Genomic DNA, 15,750 nt, shown 5'->3' on the forward strand with positions numbered 1-15,750 from the left:
TTTAATAAACTTCTAATCAGATTCCCCAACTTGTTTCTCCCTACTTTAGTACATCCTGCAAATATCTACTAAAGTGATTTTCATTAGACACAGTTCTTAACATCTTCTCACTCAATAAACTCCAGTAGCTCCCAACTATTTCTAAGACTAAAAATACATTCCTCTGTTTGGGACTTAAAGTTCTTTACAATCAGGTCTCTTTCCACCTTTCCAGTATTTAAATACATTATACCTTTTCCATACATATTCTATGACCTATGATCCATGATCTAGTCACACCAGCTTACTTGCTATAAATGATACTCAATCTCCTTATGTCCATGAGCTTGGAACAGCTGAACTCATGACTAGAATGCTCTTCTCATGTGCCCCTACCTATTATTTCTTTAAGACTCAGCTCAAAGCAACAGTTCTTAGGGGATGACTTTTCTGGTTCCCCTAAGATCAGGGGTTCAATTCATCTTTACTGAGTCACAGGTAAAGCCTAGTGACTTCTCAACATAATGTTTTTAAATGACTAAAATAAAATACATAGGATTACAAAGGAAGCCAATCCTATTGGAATATAGTTATCAAAATGATAAGATCTGCCCTAGAGTGTTTTCCCACCTGTGTGTGCCTCGCACAGACTGATTTATGTTCATGTTGTGTCCTCCTGTAGAAGGTTAGCTCCTGGAGGGCAGGTGCTGTTTTTGCTTTTTCTTTGTATTCCTAGGGCTTAGAACAGGGCTGGGCATATAGCACTCACTTAAGAGCTGATTAATTCATTTACCTTTCCTTTTCTAGATGTTTAATTAATACTATAGGTTTAACATTTTTAATAACTAATTTTTTAATTCTGCAAAGAATTAAAGTTATTTACTGGTCTACAACTTGTGGATTCATTCTCTTCCCTTTTTTGAAAACCACTGCTCTTCACCTTATTAATATAGAAAAAAGAAAGTACATAAAAAAAAAATATAAACAACCCAAAAGATCCAGTGACTTTTTCAAGTCACTACAGACAGCAGATAGCAGTGCCATGATTTTGACCCGAGTTTTCTGACTCCAAATCCAGTACTCTTCCTACCACTTAAAATTTCTCTCAGAAAGAATCTGTATCTTTTACCCCCTGGGTATTTAAGTATAATTTAAAGGAGGTTTTTGAACAGAGACTTAAGATGGTTTTGTCATGGCAATATATAGTTTACTATAAAGGAACATAATCAATAGTCAAGATTGATGAGTGTTTTCAAATTTTGTTTCTTAAGACCAGAAAATTTATGTAAACAAATCCAATAATTCATGATATTCCAAGTAAAATAGTTTTAAAAGGCTCAACCAATTCTCTATTAAATTCATCTTTTAATTACCTTGTGTTCAAACCTAATTTAGCCAACAATTCAAAATCATAACTAATTAGGGTAGCAGTTCTGAATTTCTTTATATTTTCTATTATAGTTTTTGACAGAGCAAACATATATGTAATACACCCTCATCAGTAATGAATGTAAAGTGAAATCTAAGAAAGTATCAAAATGAAAAACAAACTCATCACTGACATAGGCACAGGTAAAGTCAATGTTCATTTAGGCACAATAATAGATATCAAATTCTAATTTCAAAATTCAAAGTAGATTGCAACATAACTGGCTGAAAAGTCTACTACCTCATTCTGCTAAGATCATGGTTAGCATATGAAAGGTTATTTTTGTGAAGTCATATTATCAAAATTTAGCATCATAAATTGTTTTTACAGAGAAACTTGGCAAAATAAGCAACACAATTGAATCCTACATAATACCAGACAATTTTTTTTTCAAGATAAGGGTTATTTATTGCAGGGTAGTTTGTGAGGAGTAACACCTTACTTTGGACTCCTATTATTAACCCATCTATGGCAGTCCTTCAGTTCCAGTGAATGAAGACAGTAGGGCTCTATACTCTTGGAGTCCTTCATTAAACTATTGATCCTTTTAGCATTATCCATAATGTTCCAGCAGCTCAGCATGTCAACTGGGGCAGTGCTAGGCTCTCTTTGCTTTCAATAACTTCTACATTTTATGGAGAGGAAGTCACAGTGATTTATTTACCTGACATTTTCCAGTTCGGATGTCATACAGGGCCACTGAACCATGGCGAGCTCCCACTGCTATTCTGTGATTCCGTTCATAATAGCTGACCATGTAGAACCTGAATTGAACATTACAACAAGAAACAGGTGAGACATCCTGCATGGGTAGAGGAATATTAAAACATTTCAGTGATCAGTTCTAATGATGATTTAAAAAATAAACACATGAATCCACTGCAATTAAGAATTAAGATTCTTTAGTAACTTTTGGAATCAACTGAAATCTAACAAAACATTGATAAATGAATTCAATTTTGGCTTTTTGACAATAACTTGAAAGACGTGGGATTTTAAACAGGTTGTTTTGAAATAAATCTCACAATTATTAATATATTTGAATAATGAGAAATAAAAACAGGTGAGATACCAGATTATTAAATGAGAGGATATAGATTTTTATAGTAAATAATAATATCCTTATATCTGAATTTGACCAGGAATAGAAGGAATATTAAATCTTGAATTTTAGTCTCTCATTCTGTTATGACAGTTTAAAACAAAAATATTTTTATTGGACAGAATGACTAGAATGAAGCTAATCTGATTAGCCATCATTGACACATATTTGAAAAAAAATCAAATTTTGTAATTTCATGTATAATCTGAGGAATCGTGTAACCATAGATAATAGGCAGGTATAATTTTCATCCTTTCAGACATGTGTAGAAGACCCTGGCTGGGTCAGATATGATGTGGAATACCCAGCCACTGATATTCATCCAGTGGCTCATAAGGAATTCAACAGAAGACTTAGGAAGAGAAGGAAGGCATAGTACCTCCTTCTTGGCCGCTAGTAGTCTAACCACTGAGTTAGGCTCAAATTCTTCTTGGTGTTCAGTATTGGGCTAGCTTAGAACAGTTCTAGTCCAGCTAAGCAGTCAGTTAACTGTTGAGCACATGAATAACTTTTCAACTCTTACATATATATGTACAGATTTTAACACTGTATCTTGTTAAGTAAATAATATTTGTTTAAGTAACAATTGTTGGGGTTGTGCTAGAGTTATGAATGCTCAGAGATTGGGAGCTTTCAATGGCAGAGAGACAACAGATAGTGGGTAACAGCTTGTGAGGTTCCCTGGCCTAGGCATGAGTGAAATTCGAGTTTTTGCAACATCAGGTTTCTTTGTGTTTTTTTCATAGGCTTGAATCAGTTAAGTTATATTGACTTCTAAAATCTATCAACATAAATAAAAAATAGAAATTTACAAAATTTTCCCATTTTCCTCATATTTACCATGTCATAAAAATAAATGACACAGCTAATACTTTTGACTATAAAGTGAAGCAATATGGTTATTAGTGGTCTGCATCACTTTTAAATCTTATATTTGTTAACTATTTAGCTTTCTATACAAATAGACTTGGGGTTTTTTTTTTGTTTTTGTTTTTGCTTTTAGCTGGTTTTATTGTCAAGTCAGAATGATTTATTTCAGCTTTTCTTTACTCTTCTGCCTTTCTTAGATCTTTGGCCTATAAACATTTATGCTCATTTCCAAGACTAAATTAAATATTTCTATTCCTTAAACATATGATGGTAGCTTGCTCTGCTTATTTGATGTTCAAATGACTGGAGTATGCAAAGGTGAAAATAAGGATGATGGTAAGATGCCTAAGGTTTGTATTCCTATGCCAGATGATGGGCTAACGAGCCACATTCATTCATTGTCTATGTCAGATTTGCTTGGTTAGACATGATAGTTCATATGGTATGTTCATGAGTAACGTACATCAATGATGTTATTATCCTTTTGTTAAAGTTCATTCTCCTTTCTTTTTTTATTCTTTCCCCATCAACTATCATCCTATTACTTTAAACTTGAAGGTATTTTTAATATTTTCAAACAAATATAATTCAGAAAAATTTGATAATTTTTGGCACATCTTGATGACATTTAGCTATGCTTGTGATGAAGCACTATTTAACATCATATAACTAGTTTTACTCTATTGTGGTAACTCCAAAAATAAACCTAGCTGTTCTTTTGAAACTGAACACACCCATTTTGTGCATTACACTAAGAACCCTAGAAAACTAAAGTGATAAGATGGATTTTAAAAATTTTACATAGACTTTAAAACTAAATTGTTAAAGTCATTTGGCAAAACATGATGGCAGTTACCTTTAAGAAAACAAACTAGTTAACTGCATTAATGTTGACCCAAATTGAATATAGAATTTTCTTACATTATTTTTTTAAATATACTCTGGAAACAATCTTTTTCTGTCATATTACCTACAAACACCATTATGTGTGGTTAAAAAAAAAAGATCAAATCTATTCTTGTAAGCAAATCTTAGTCTTTAAGAAAAAAAAATTTACAGATCTATTTCCTCATGCTTTGCAATTGACTTCATGAGTAATACATGTATATTTTTGTACAAAATCCTTAATGAGTACTGGACACTAAAGACCTTAAGGCACAACTTTTGCAGCAAAATTTCCTACCCCTATCTGTTCTGAATTACTCTGTCCACTGTATAGTCCATTACTACAGTTAACCCTATGAGAGGGTATATAACTTTGATGTCTGGCTGATAATAAAGTTATGAATATCAACTAGGTAACTACTTTCAACTGAATGTGGAAAAAGGAACAGGAGAAAGAAAAGCACTTGAAGAAGGAACTGTAAAGCAGGACAGAGACTAAATGGGGGAAGGGAAACTTGGGAGAACTTGAAAAAGGATCAAGGGTGAAGGAGCAGATAGATTCAATAAAGAGGAGGAAGATTAAACAGCAGTCTATCTGGAGTTCAAGCCCTGGTTTGAATCTAGCTCTGGCACTTAACTACCTGTGTGATCATGGGTAAATCATTTCACCTCTCTGGGCTTCAGTTCTCATCTATAAAGGGAAGAGGCTGCAGTAAAAGGCCTCTGAGGCTCCTTCCAGCTCTAAATCTATGATTCTATGATGTGATAAGGAAAAAAAAAGCAGGAGAAATGAAAGGACCAGAGAAGAAGCAGGAAGAGGATAACAACTTGTGCTGAATGTGGAATAATGGAAGGGAGGAAAAGGATCATTCATAAAGATCATTAGGAAGAGGGTTAGTTGGAACTGTAAAGCCATGAAGAGGTGCTAAAGAACCTGTCAAAGTATTAAAGGGGAACTAAAACAGTGAGAGTAACAAGTCAGTCACCATGCATTTATTAAGCACTTCCTATGTGTTATTCACTATGGCAAGCACTGGGAATATGAAGGAAAAACAAAAACAGTTCCTGCTTTCAAGGAGCTTACATTCTAACAAGAGAGACAATATGAATGTAAAGAGGTACATATAAGCTATAAAAATGTAGACTAAAGGCAATCTGAGGAATTCAAAAGACCTCCTGAAAAAGATGGGATTTCAGCTGAGTGTTGATAGAAGATAGGGAAACTAAGAGGTGATGGTGAGGGACAGAGCATCACAGACAAGGGGCTCCAGTGCAAAGGTAGGAGCTGGGAGATGGAGTGACATGTCTGAGCAACTGCAAGAAGACCAGAGTAGCTACAGTGTAAAGCATATGAAGGAAAATAAGATATATGAAGACTGGAAAGGTAGGAAAGGGTCAGGCTACTAATGAGCTTTAAATGCCAAAGAGTTTATATTTGATCCTAGAAGTAGTGTGGGGTAACTGGAGAAGGGCTACTTTTTCATGTGAGACAATGAAGAAGGACACAATGGGGGTAAGCATCTGAGGCATGCAAGATGAAGATGAGGAGATAAGAGGGAGGTCTTCCTGAACAGCCTCAATTTTTTAAGGCAGGGTTCTCAGCTGAGAGAGTAGAAGCATGAAAGGAAGGATGGGAGGGCGGGGAGAGATTTGAGGAAAGACTATCAATTAGGGAAATATAAAAGGATTGCCTTGTTACCTTGAGGATTCAGCTGAGATTACTTAACATAAATCTGTAATGGACTCAGCAGAGTTTTGTGATTTTCTCCAGTTTCATTCAGTAGCATGTAAGAGTGAAAAGGCAGGAGATAGTGGATGTAATCCAAGGTTGAGGTTTGGAAGGCTAAGATCTTTGGCAGGATAAGCTGTTAAATAAAGGACTAGAGAAAAAAGTATAGTATAGAGTTGAACTGGCTCATCAAGGAAGTGATGATCAAAGTCAGAAAGGAAAGAGAATGGAGTCAGCGTAGGGTCGATAACAGGAAAGAAGTGAGGGGTGGGGGAACTAGAAGTCACAATGAAGATGAAGAACAGGATGAAGGGATGCGAGGCAGAGGGAGAGGTGGAATGACAACAGATTATGATCAGATAAAGGTATTCCAGAGTTCATAAACATGAAATTGGAGTACTTGTGGGTGATGGCAAGATCAAGGGGATGACCATCTTTGTCACCTCTGTAGCTAAGAAGTAAGATGGGAGGGTAGGGCATAGATAATGAGTAAGCTGAGGAATTACGATATTAGAGTGTTTAAAGAATATCAATATGTATACTGAACTTCTTATATTTGGGGCATAGGAGTCGGGGAGAAAAGGAAGACTGTGAGTCAGGTACTAAACTCCTTGAGAAAGAAGGACACTATCCTGGAGGTTGGCAGAAAACAGGCACCAGAATCTTGATTGGATAATAAATATAGATTGAATGAACCTCAAAGGAGGAGAGGTTAACTGATTGATGGTGGTGGAGAAGCCTGGAAATGGAAAGAGTATTCCAATTCCCTCACTATAACCAATTAGTTGGGTTGAGTCAAAGTGTAACATGTGCTGGAAAGATAAAAAAAAATTGTTGAGACCAGAAAGAAATGTCCTCAATTCAAACATTTATTGAGTGCCTATTATTCACAGGATTCTCTGTCAAGGGGCCACAAGAGGAGCAGCAGTCCAGAGCTTGGGTTAAGGGCTCAGAATAGTCAAATGCCTTCCACAGAGTTAGTCAGCTATTATGTATCAGAGCAGAGATACATGTTAAACCATTGGCAATCTGTGTCTCCTAACTACAAATTGAGTGAGTTTTCTACTTTATCACAGAGACTTTCAGTGACATGAAAGCATGGACACATCCTTTAGTGACTGAAATATAAATTGTGCTAAAAAATTCACTGTTCTTGGAAAAAAAACCGTATACTTCACAGTATGTAAAATAATCATTGAGAAAGCAACTAAAGTAAGTAAAGAAAAAGCGATTGAATAAGACCCACCAAAAAAGCAAGGCACAGATTACCACCCTGGGTATTTGTCCCATTTCCCTATTACAAATGTATTTTCAATTCAGTCAAACAACTGCAGATTTACTAGAAGCTATTTATAATGGCCCCATGACCCAGGGTACATTAGCATGAAACTGACAGTTTTACAATGGAAGACACTTAATCATATCTTTACAAAATAGGAAAATTTATCTCAGTTGAAATGCAAATAGGTCAATATAATTAAAATGATTAAATGTGTGAAATGAAAAGATGACTATGCTGCATATACTAAATGATATAATGAAAAGCATAGTATAGGACTGACACAGATATTCTCTACATGATCACTTTACAAGGATTTTGCCAGTGAAGATACTGTAAGATCTAACATTATAACTACAAAAAGACTTGGGACATTATAATTCATTATCAAGCACTAAAATGAATCACTGGGGGCAGAGCCAAGATGGTGGAGTAGAAAGACACACCTACTCTAGCTTGTCCACCACAGTCTATAAAATACCTGTAAAAAATGACTCTAAACAAATTCTAGAGCAGCAGAAGCCACAAAAAGACAGAGTGAGAGATTTTCAGCTCAAGGCAGCCTGGAAGGCCGACAAGAAAGATCTATTGCATGGGGCACTGAACAGAGCCCAGCCCATGGAGCCCAGCCCAGCCTTGGCTGAGCATCACGGGCAGGGACAGGACTGGAGTAGGCCTCCGGGGTAGAATCCCTGGCAGCAGTTATGGTTTCTAGATCCCTCAACCCACAAATATCAAGGACAGCTTCAAAGGTCAGTGAGAAAGCTTTTTCACTTGAGTGAGAAGGGAGTAAGGTCTTCTGCTAGCTCTGGCTTCAGGCGGCTGCAGCAACAATAGCAGCATCCATTTTTGGAGCCCTCAGCCTAAAGCCCCTGAGGGAGTTGAACTGCTAATCTAGATCTCAGCCCTGAGTGGCCATCTTGGGGTGAGGAAGAGTGCCGGTGGTAGAGCTGGTGGAGGCTCCGGAAAGGGAATTCTACTTGCAGATCCTGGGCAGAAAAGCTTTGGTAGCTTGACCAGAGCACAGGCCAAGAGAGGAGTAAACTCCTCTCCCTTGGTTGTGCCACCTTGGGGGAGCTGAGAACTTGCAGGTCCCCAGAGTATACCCTACTCTTGACAAAGGACTTAAAAGACAAGTAACTGACTGGGAAAATGCCCAAAAACGGGAAAAAAAAATAAGACAATAGAAGGTTATTTTCTTGGCGAAAAGGTATTTTCTTCCATTCTTTTGGGTGAGGAAGAATAATGCATACCATCAGAGGAAGACATAAAAATCAAGGCTTCTGCATCCAAAACCTCCAGGATAAATACGTAATGATCTCAGGTCATGGAGGAGCTCAAAAAGGATTTTGGAAATCAAGTAAGAGAGGTGGAGGAAAAATTGGGAAGAGAAATGAGAGCAATGCAAGAAAATCATAAAAAGCAAGTCAACAGGGTGCTAAAGGACACTCAAAAATATGCTGAAAAAAATAACACCTTTAAAAATAGACTAAATCAAAAGGCAAAAGAGACCCAAAAAGCCAATGAGAAGAAGAATGCTTTAAAAAGCATAATTAGCCAAATGGAAAAGGAGGTTAAAAAGTTCATTGCAGAAAATAGTTCTTTAAAAATTAGAATGGAGCAGATGGAAGCTAATGACTTCATGAGAAACCAAGAAATTACAAAACAAAACCAAAAGAATGAAAAAATAGAAGACAATATCTCATTGGAGAAAACAACTGACCTGGAAAATAGATCCAGGAGAGCCAATTAAAAAATTATGGGACTACTTCAAAGCCATGATCAAAAAAAGAGCCTAGACATCATCTTTCATGAAATTATCAAGGAAAACTATCCTGATATTCTAGAATCAGAGGGTAAAATAATTATTGAAAGAATTCATTGATCACCTCCTGAAAGAGATCCAAAAAGAAAAACTCCTAGGAATATTGTAGCCAAATTTCAGAGTTCTCAGGTCAAGGAGAAAATATTGCAAGCAGCCAGAAAGAAACAATTAAAATATTGTGGAAATACAATCAGGATAACACAAGATCTAGCAGCTTCTACATTAAGGGACCGAAGAGCTTGGAACATGATATTCCAGAAGTCAAAGGAGATAGGATTAAAACCAAGAATCACCTATCCAGCAAAACTGAGCATAAGACTTCAGGGGAAAAATGTTCATTCAATGAAATAGAGGACTTTCAAGCATTATTGATGAAAAGACCAGAGCTGAATAGAAAATCTGCCTTTCCGACGCAAGAATCAAGAGAAGCATGGAAAGGTAAACAGGAAAGAAAAATCATAAGGGACCTACTAAAGTTGAACTGTTTACATTTCTACATGGAAAGATAGTATTTGTAACTCTTGAAACTTTTCTCAGTATTTGGGTAGTTGGAGGAATTACATATATACATACATATAGACAGACAGACAGACAGACAGACAGACAGACAGATAGATAGATAGATAGATAGATAGATAGATAGATAGATAGATAGATAGATAGATAGATAGAGGGCACTGGGTCAGTTAAACAGGAAGGGATGATATCTAAAAAATAAAACTAAGGTGTGAGAGAGGAATATATTGGGAGGAGAAAGGGAGAAATGGAATGGGGCAAATTATCTCTCATAAAAGAGGCAAGAAAAAGCTTTTTCAATGGAGGGGAAAAGTGGGGAGGTGAGAGAGAAAAAGTGAAGCTTACTCTCTTCACATTTGGCTTAAGGAGGGAATAACATGCACACTGAATTTGGTACGAAAATCTATCTTCCACTACAGGAAAGTAGGGGAGAATGGGAGAAGTAGGGAGGGGGATGATAGAAGAGAGGGTAAATGGGAAGAGGGAGTAATAAGAAGCAATCACTAGGGGAGGGACAAGGTCTAAAGAGAGAACAGAATTAATAGGGAGTAGGATCAGATGGAGGGAAATATAATTAGTCTTTTACAACATGACTATTATGGAATTCTTTAGGAAAACTATACATATATGGCTTATATTGAATTGCTTGCCTTCTCAGTGGGGATGGGTGGGAGGGAAGAAGGGAGAGAAGTTGGAACTCAAAGTTTAAGGAATGAATGTTGAGAATTGTTTTTGCATGCAACTGAGAAATAAGAAATACAGGTAATGGGGTACAGAAATCAATCTTGCCTACAAGAAAAGAGAGAAGATGGGGATAAGGGAAGGGAGGCATGCAATAGAAGGGAGAGCATATTGGGGGAAGGGGTAATCAAAATGCACAGTATTTCAGGGAGAGGGAGGGGAGAGATGGGGAGAAAATTTGGAACTCAAAATCTTGTGGAAATGAATGTTGAAAACTAAAAATAAATCAATTTTTTTTTTAAAAAGCAAAAAAATAAAATAAAATGAATCACCAGGGGAGGATCTGGAATCTCTCACTTTCAAGTCTTTAAAAACAAACAAAAGAAATTATAACATTTTATGAAATAGGCATGTCTCGTTGAAAGACAATATGGTGGGGGGAGCAAGGAAGGGGAGAGGAGGAGAGAAAGAGGAAGGGAGGGAGAGAAACAGCATTTATCAAGTACTTAAAATGGGCTAAGAATTGAAGATACAAATATAAGCAAAGAGGAATCTGCCCTCTAGGAGCTTATACGCTAAGTAAGAGAAGACAATAGGTAAAGCATAAAGCAAGGTTTGAAAGGGTAAGGAGGGAACAACTGCAGAGGTGTGGTCTGTAAGCAAATGTAAGATGGTGTGTAAGTAGTGTGAAGGACTGATTTGGTAAAAGAGAAGGTGAAAATTCACTTTCAGAGCCCAGCTTCCCAAGACAGAGTCCAAAAACTCAATGAGGATGGAAATGGGCAGGGGAAGGAGGAAAGGGAATGAAGATAAAACCTGGCTAGAATGCAGGCAGCACACTGTGAAGATGGCTTGGTAACCATGGGGAGGTCATTTGACCTCTCTCCAGCAGCAGTTTCCTCATCTGAAAAGTGGTATTTTGCAAAATGGTATAGTTAGCTACCTCACATACAAGTAAAATATTTTGTAAATCTAAAAACCTTTGTAAATTTTAATGAATGTTATTATTTTTGCTGCCATCTAAGGTGGTTAGAACTGTTTTTCTCTAGAAGTAGTATGACAAATTAAATAAGAACTGAAAGTTAGTTTTGGATTCATTAATGTTTAAAGTGAAACTTACAGTTATCATATGCAAAACTCAAGCACTAGTGCCTCTTTGCAGTGTGGCAGTGATCCTATGTTTCTAAAAGCTATGCCAGGGGAATGTAGGCTCTAACACATTCTATCTAAGCCTAGAACACTTTCAAGTGTGTGCATACACATGAAGTACATTGAATATGCTCTGGCTGGCCACTGGGTGGTTAATTCTAACCCATATCTCATTTAATTAATTAATTCACTTATGCCAGCAATGGACTGTTTAGCAGGCAACAGATCTTGGTATAAAAAGATCACTCTCATAGTCTTAGAGAATGGTGACACTGCAGAAAACCCAGTGAGGGAGTACTTGCACCTAGAGCCACTGTCATGCCCATAGTGGTTTTTCAATACTCATTAAAATGAATAAATATTACATAACATTTAATAGCAGTTGGTTTTCTTTTGATAAAATTTCCTTTTAGCACATTGCAGTGGATGTTCTTACAAAGAACAGGAATTGCAGGCAGCTTGCTGTAATGCCCAAAGGAAAAGATTTCCTGTTTTTAGGTGGAAACTCAAGCCAGTAAAAGTGTGATGCACCTAGATCATAACAAAAGGTTCTTCATATCAGAAGAGTTCCTGAGTAGGTATGCATGTAAGAACAGATATCACCAAGTTAAATTGGTTTTGATAGATAACATTATTAATACTGTAAACGTCATGGCTGAACAGTGCAAAAAAAAAGCTCACTATATAGGTCATATTTCTGAAATAATTAAGAATGCAAATATAATTCAAACATAATTTCTAATTATGTGAGTTTTAGAGGAAATTGGCAAAGAAGAAACGGTATCTATCTTTTGGTAAAACTACTATCCTCTTTATTCCTTATAGTTTAAAAGAAAATATTCTTCCTGTTGAACAGGGAAATGGGTTACTGGAGGAAGCTGTGGATTTTTTTACCTGGAGGTCTTTAATAATGAATGACAGTAATTTTTTGAGGTAATTTTTAGGTGGAAGACGATGGGTGATATCGTTCTCGAGATCTAGGTGGCCTTGTGACTCCATGAGTAACATACATAATTATTTATTATCAAAATCATTCTCTCATAATTGTTAATGTTAATTTAAGATTTCACAAGTCGAGGCAACTGTTTTAAATCCCATTAGTGTTACCATTCTCTATTGACTAAGAACAAACCAGAGGTTTGGACAAGATTTTTTAAAAAATGAGATCACACTGCTATTCTGAAGTAGATAGCATTCATTTCCTTACTGGATTTTAAGTGCCCACTTAGGTGAACAGAGCTGATTCAGCTTTTTGCTTGCAAAGCAGAATCAATCAGTCTGCCTACTTAATAACAAAGTTAGAGAAAACATAAACTGTCCCTGAAAATGTATACTTTTAACTACTGCATAGGTTGTTTATATGCTACTCTATTATTTCGCATTTTCAGTTCAAAAGCATGAATATTTCTTTAGTTTTGATTTTTTATACCATATCTTCATGTTACATTTCCAGGAAACTTCCAATCATGTATTTTTCATCATTCCTTTCAGCTGAGTTACACTAATATTTTAATGAAAACATCTGCTAATGTGCATTAAACTTTCTTTAGAGAGCACATGTGAATAATGATGAGTGTTTTACTGTAAAGCATACACTATACATGTAAAAAATATGGTGTCATTTTTTAAGCCACCAATAGCAGAGGTTAGCTAAAAGGCAATGTACAGCAAACAGCTAAACTGCATGAGGACACTTTAAATTCCAGGCGATTTATCCCTTCCAAATCTTGGCAGATTTGGTAAATCTATACTCTGGGTGATGGCTTATTATTGTTCACAGAACAGACAGTAGCCAAAAAATAAATGCTTACATAGCAGCACACCCTTCATTGTCATTTTCTTTATTCAGCTTGCACAGGAGGAATGCTAAGTGCTCTACGAATATGAGGCTTTGACGACAAGATGAAGATGTAACATGGTCTATGTTTCCTTAGTTAGATAAATGTTTTGTTGCAACTTAATTATTAACATTCAGTCACTGGTATCACTTTATATAATTTGAAGATATCTCTAACATATAAATATGGAATATTAGATATATTTTCCAGTAACTGAGTATTTAAAATTGGGCCATGCTGAAGTATAGATTCCAGATCAATGACTACAATAACTCTCACTGTATATATTTATCTTCCTGATTTCTGAGAAAACATTTTGTATTCTGACATTGAAAGTCTGTATCTTTTAATTGCTATAAAACACAGCTAAGTGCTAGGGTTGCTCTCTCCAAGGGCTGTTACATGTTACTGTAATACACATCCAGGTAACAAGCTAGTATACAATTGAATTCCCTAAACATTGAAATGCTCTTGTAGCCATAAAAATACATTAGAGTAAACTTAAGGGCCAAACAATATAAGATACGGTCAGTAAAAAGAATGTATTTCTGTTTTTTTAAATGTTTCACAATGAACTGAAATCATGTATAAGAGACAAAACAATAAGAAATAATTCACCAGAATAATAAATTTACTCTTAAAAAAAATTAGCTCTAAACCTAGCTAAATTTTTCTTTCTATAAAAAAGATTTCTTACTAACTTTTGAACAATGACCATAGTAATGCCATGAAAAAGCTTACGAATCTTTGTAAATGAAGCATTTTTCTCTTGTGTTTTCAATTTCATAAATTTATAAAGCAGAAAGATAACTCTGAGATCATTTAGTTCAATCCTCTTAGTGAACAGATAATGAAACACTAGGCTCAGGAAACTTTTAAAACCATCTAAATATATTAACTAGTTACTATTATGAACAAATTTTTCCTGAACAGATATAGCAGATGAATAATGAACTGCTTCCAGAATTGAATAGGAACGGAAAAGTAGGCTGGCTCATATTTGGCAAACTGTGAATTATATTTAATGACCTCAAACTTCTCAAAAAAAAATGGAGAGGCAAGGTAGCACAGTGGAGAGAGTGAGAACTATGAAGTCAAAGGGTTCAAAATATACCTGAGCCCCTTTACTCTATGCCCTGAGACAAGTCATAACCCAGAGAGGTATACAGTTTCCTCAGTGATGAGAATGGCCCAGAAGACTCCCAAATCCTTTTTAACTCTAAATCTATGATCTAAAGCTCTGAAACACAGACTGCCATGTATCCAAAGAATTAAAGATACAGGTCACCTGAAGGGCACACCATAGAGACAGATGCATGGTGGGTGATAGGCTGTAGCATATCACCAATGAAGAATTATGCAGGAGAATAGCTAAAATATATTATTGGAGAAGCATAATTGGAAAAGGAGGAAGACTGGTCATTAACCAAGAGTATGGGATTACTGATGGATAGCCTCCATGCTCCAATGGTATTCACACAACGATAAGAGACTGATCTCAAGCATCCTAAATGGATCTTATGGATTATTTTCAGGGGAACATGGAGGACAGACACCATACAGTATAAAAGATACAGATCCAGCAAATGATCAAAGCAAATATTTACTTAGTGTGAAATGAATATTTTAACACAATACATCATAGGAATTGCTGTTAAGTCATGTAAGAACCATCCATTAACACTTTATGCTTAAATAAGAATCTACTAGATTCTATTACAATCAAGGCAATATTTTTTAAACTGGTACATGATATTATTATGAGACACTTGTCAGATGCCTCATGAAAATGTATCTATGGGACCCGGGAGCCAAGATGGCGGAGTAGAAAGACACACATACACATAGCTCCGAACCCACAACCCATAGAACGGCTAGAGGGGACCAACTCACGGTGAATTCTGCACCCAGAGGCCACGGAATATTGGAGCGAGGGAGATTTCTGTTCCGGAGAGACCTGCAAACCTCTCGCGGGGGGTCCTTCGCGCTGCGGACTGGGCACCGGGACTGGGAGCTGAGTGCAGCCCTGCAGCGGCCGCGACACCATGAGGAAAAGATCCGAGCGGGCTACGGGGACGGGATCTCCAGCGGCCACGCGGGTCCCTCCACCCACAGAGGGACCTGCAAACCTCTCGCAAAAGGTCCGTCGCGCTGCAGACTCAGAGCCCAGCCCAGACCTGCGGCGGCCGCGGCTCCGAGAGGTACAGATCCGAGCAGGCTTCAGGGATGGGATCTCCAGCGGCCGCACAAGTCCCTCCACCCACAGGTGACGGGGGTCAGTGAGAGAGTCTCTTTGGCGGGTCGAGAGGGGAGTGGGGTGCCCCCATGGCTCGGGCCCCCCCGGGAGATAGAAGCTGAAAGGCGGCTGCAGACAGGGGCTACCCAAGTGGGCGGGAGCCTGGATCCATTGTGGAAGGTCTGTACATAAACCCCCTGAGGGAACTGAGCCTGAGAGGTGGCCCTGCCCC

General features: G+C 37.1%; 1 protein-coding gene across 4 annotated transcripts in view; it reads right to left on the reverse strand.

Annotated features, from left to right (window-relative positions):
* Window positions 1–15,750, reverse strand: part of WDR7 (WD repeat domain 7) — a 462,625-nt gene that overhangs the window by 81,917 nt on the left and 364,958 nt on the right. For all 4 annotated transcript variants that reach the window (XM_072605972.1, XM_072605969.1, XM_072605971.1 and 1 more), the window contains one exon: window positions 2,073–2,172. In XM_072605972.1, the coding sequence (XP_072462073.1) occupies window positions 2,073–2,172 (100 nt within the window). The remainder of the gene's footprint in view (window positions 1–2,072; window positions 2,173–15,750) is intronic.

Source organism: Notamacropus eugenii, chromosome 4 (assembly GCF_028372415.1).
Source record: "Notamacropus eugenii isolate mMacEug1 chromosome 4, mMacEug1.pri_v2, whole genome shotgun sequence".
Taxonomy (NCBI): Eukaryota; Metazoa; Chordata; class Mammalia; order Diprotodontia; family Macropodidae; genus Notamacropus; species Notamacropus eugenii.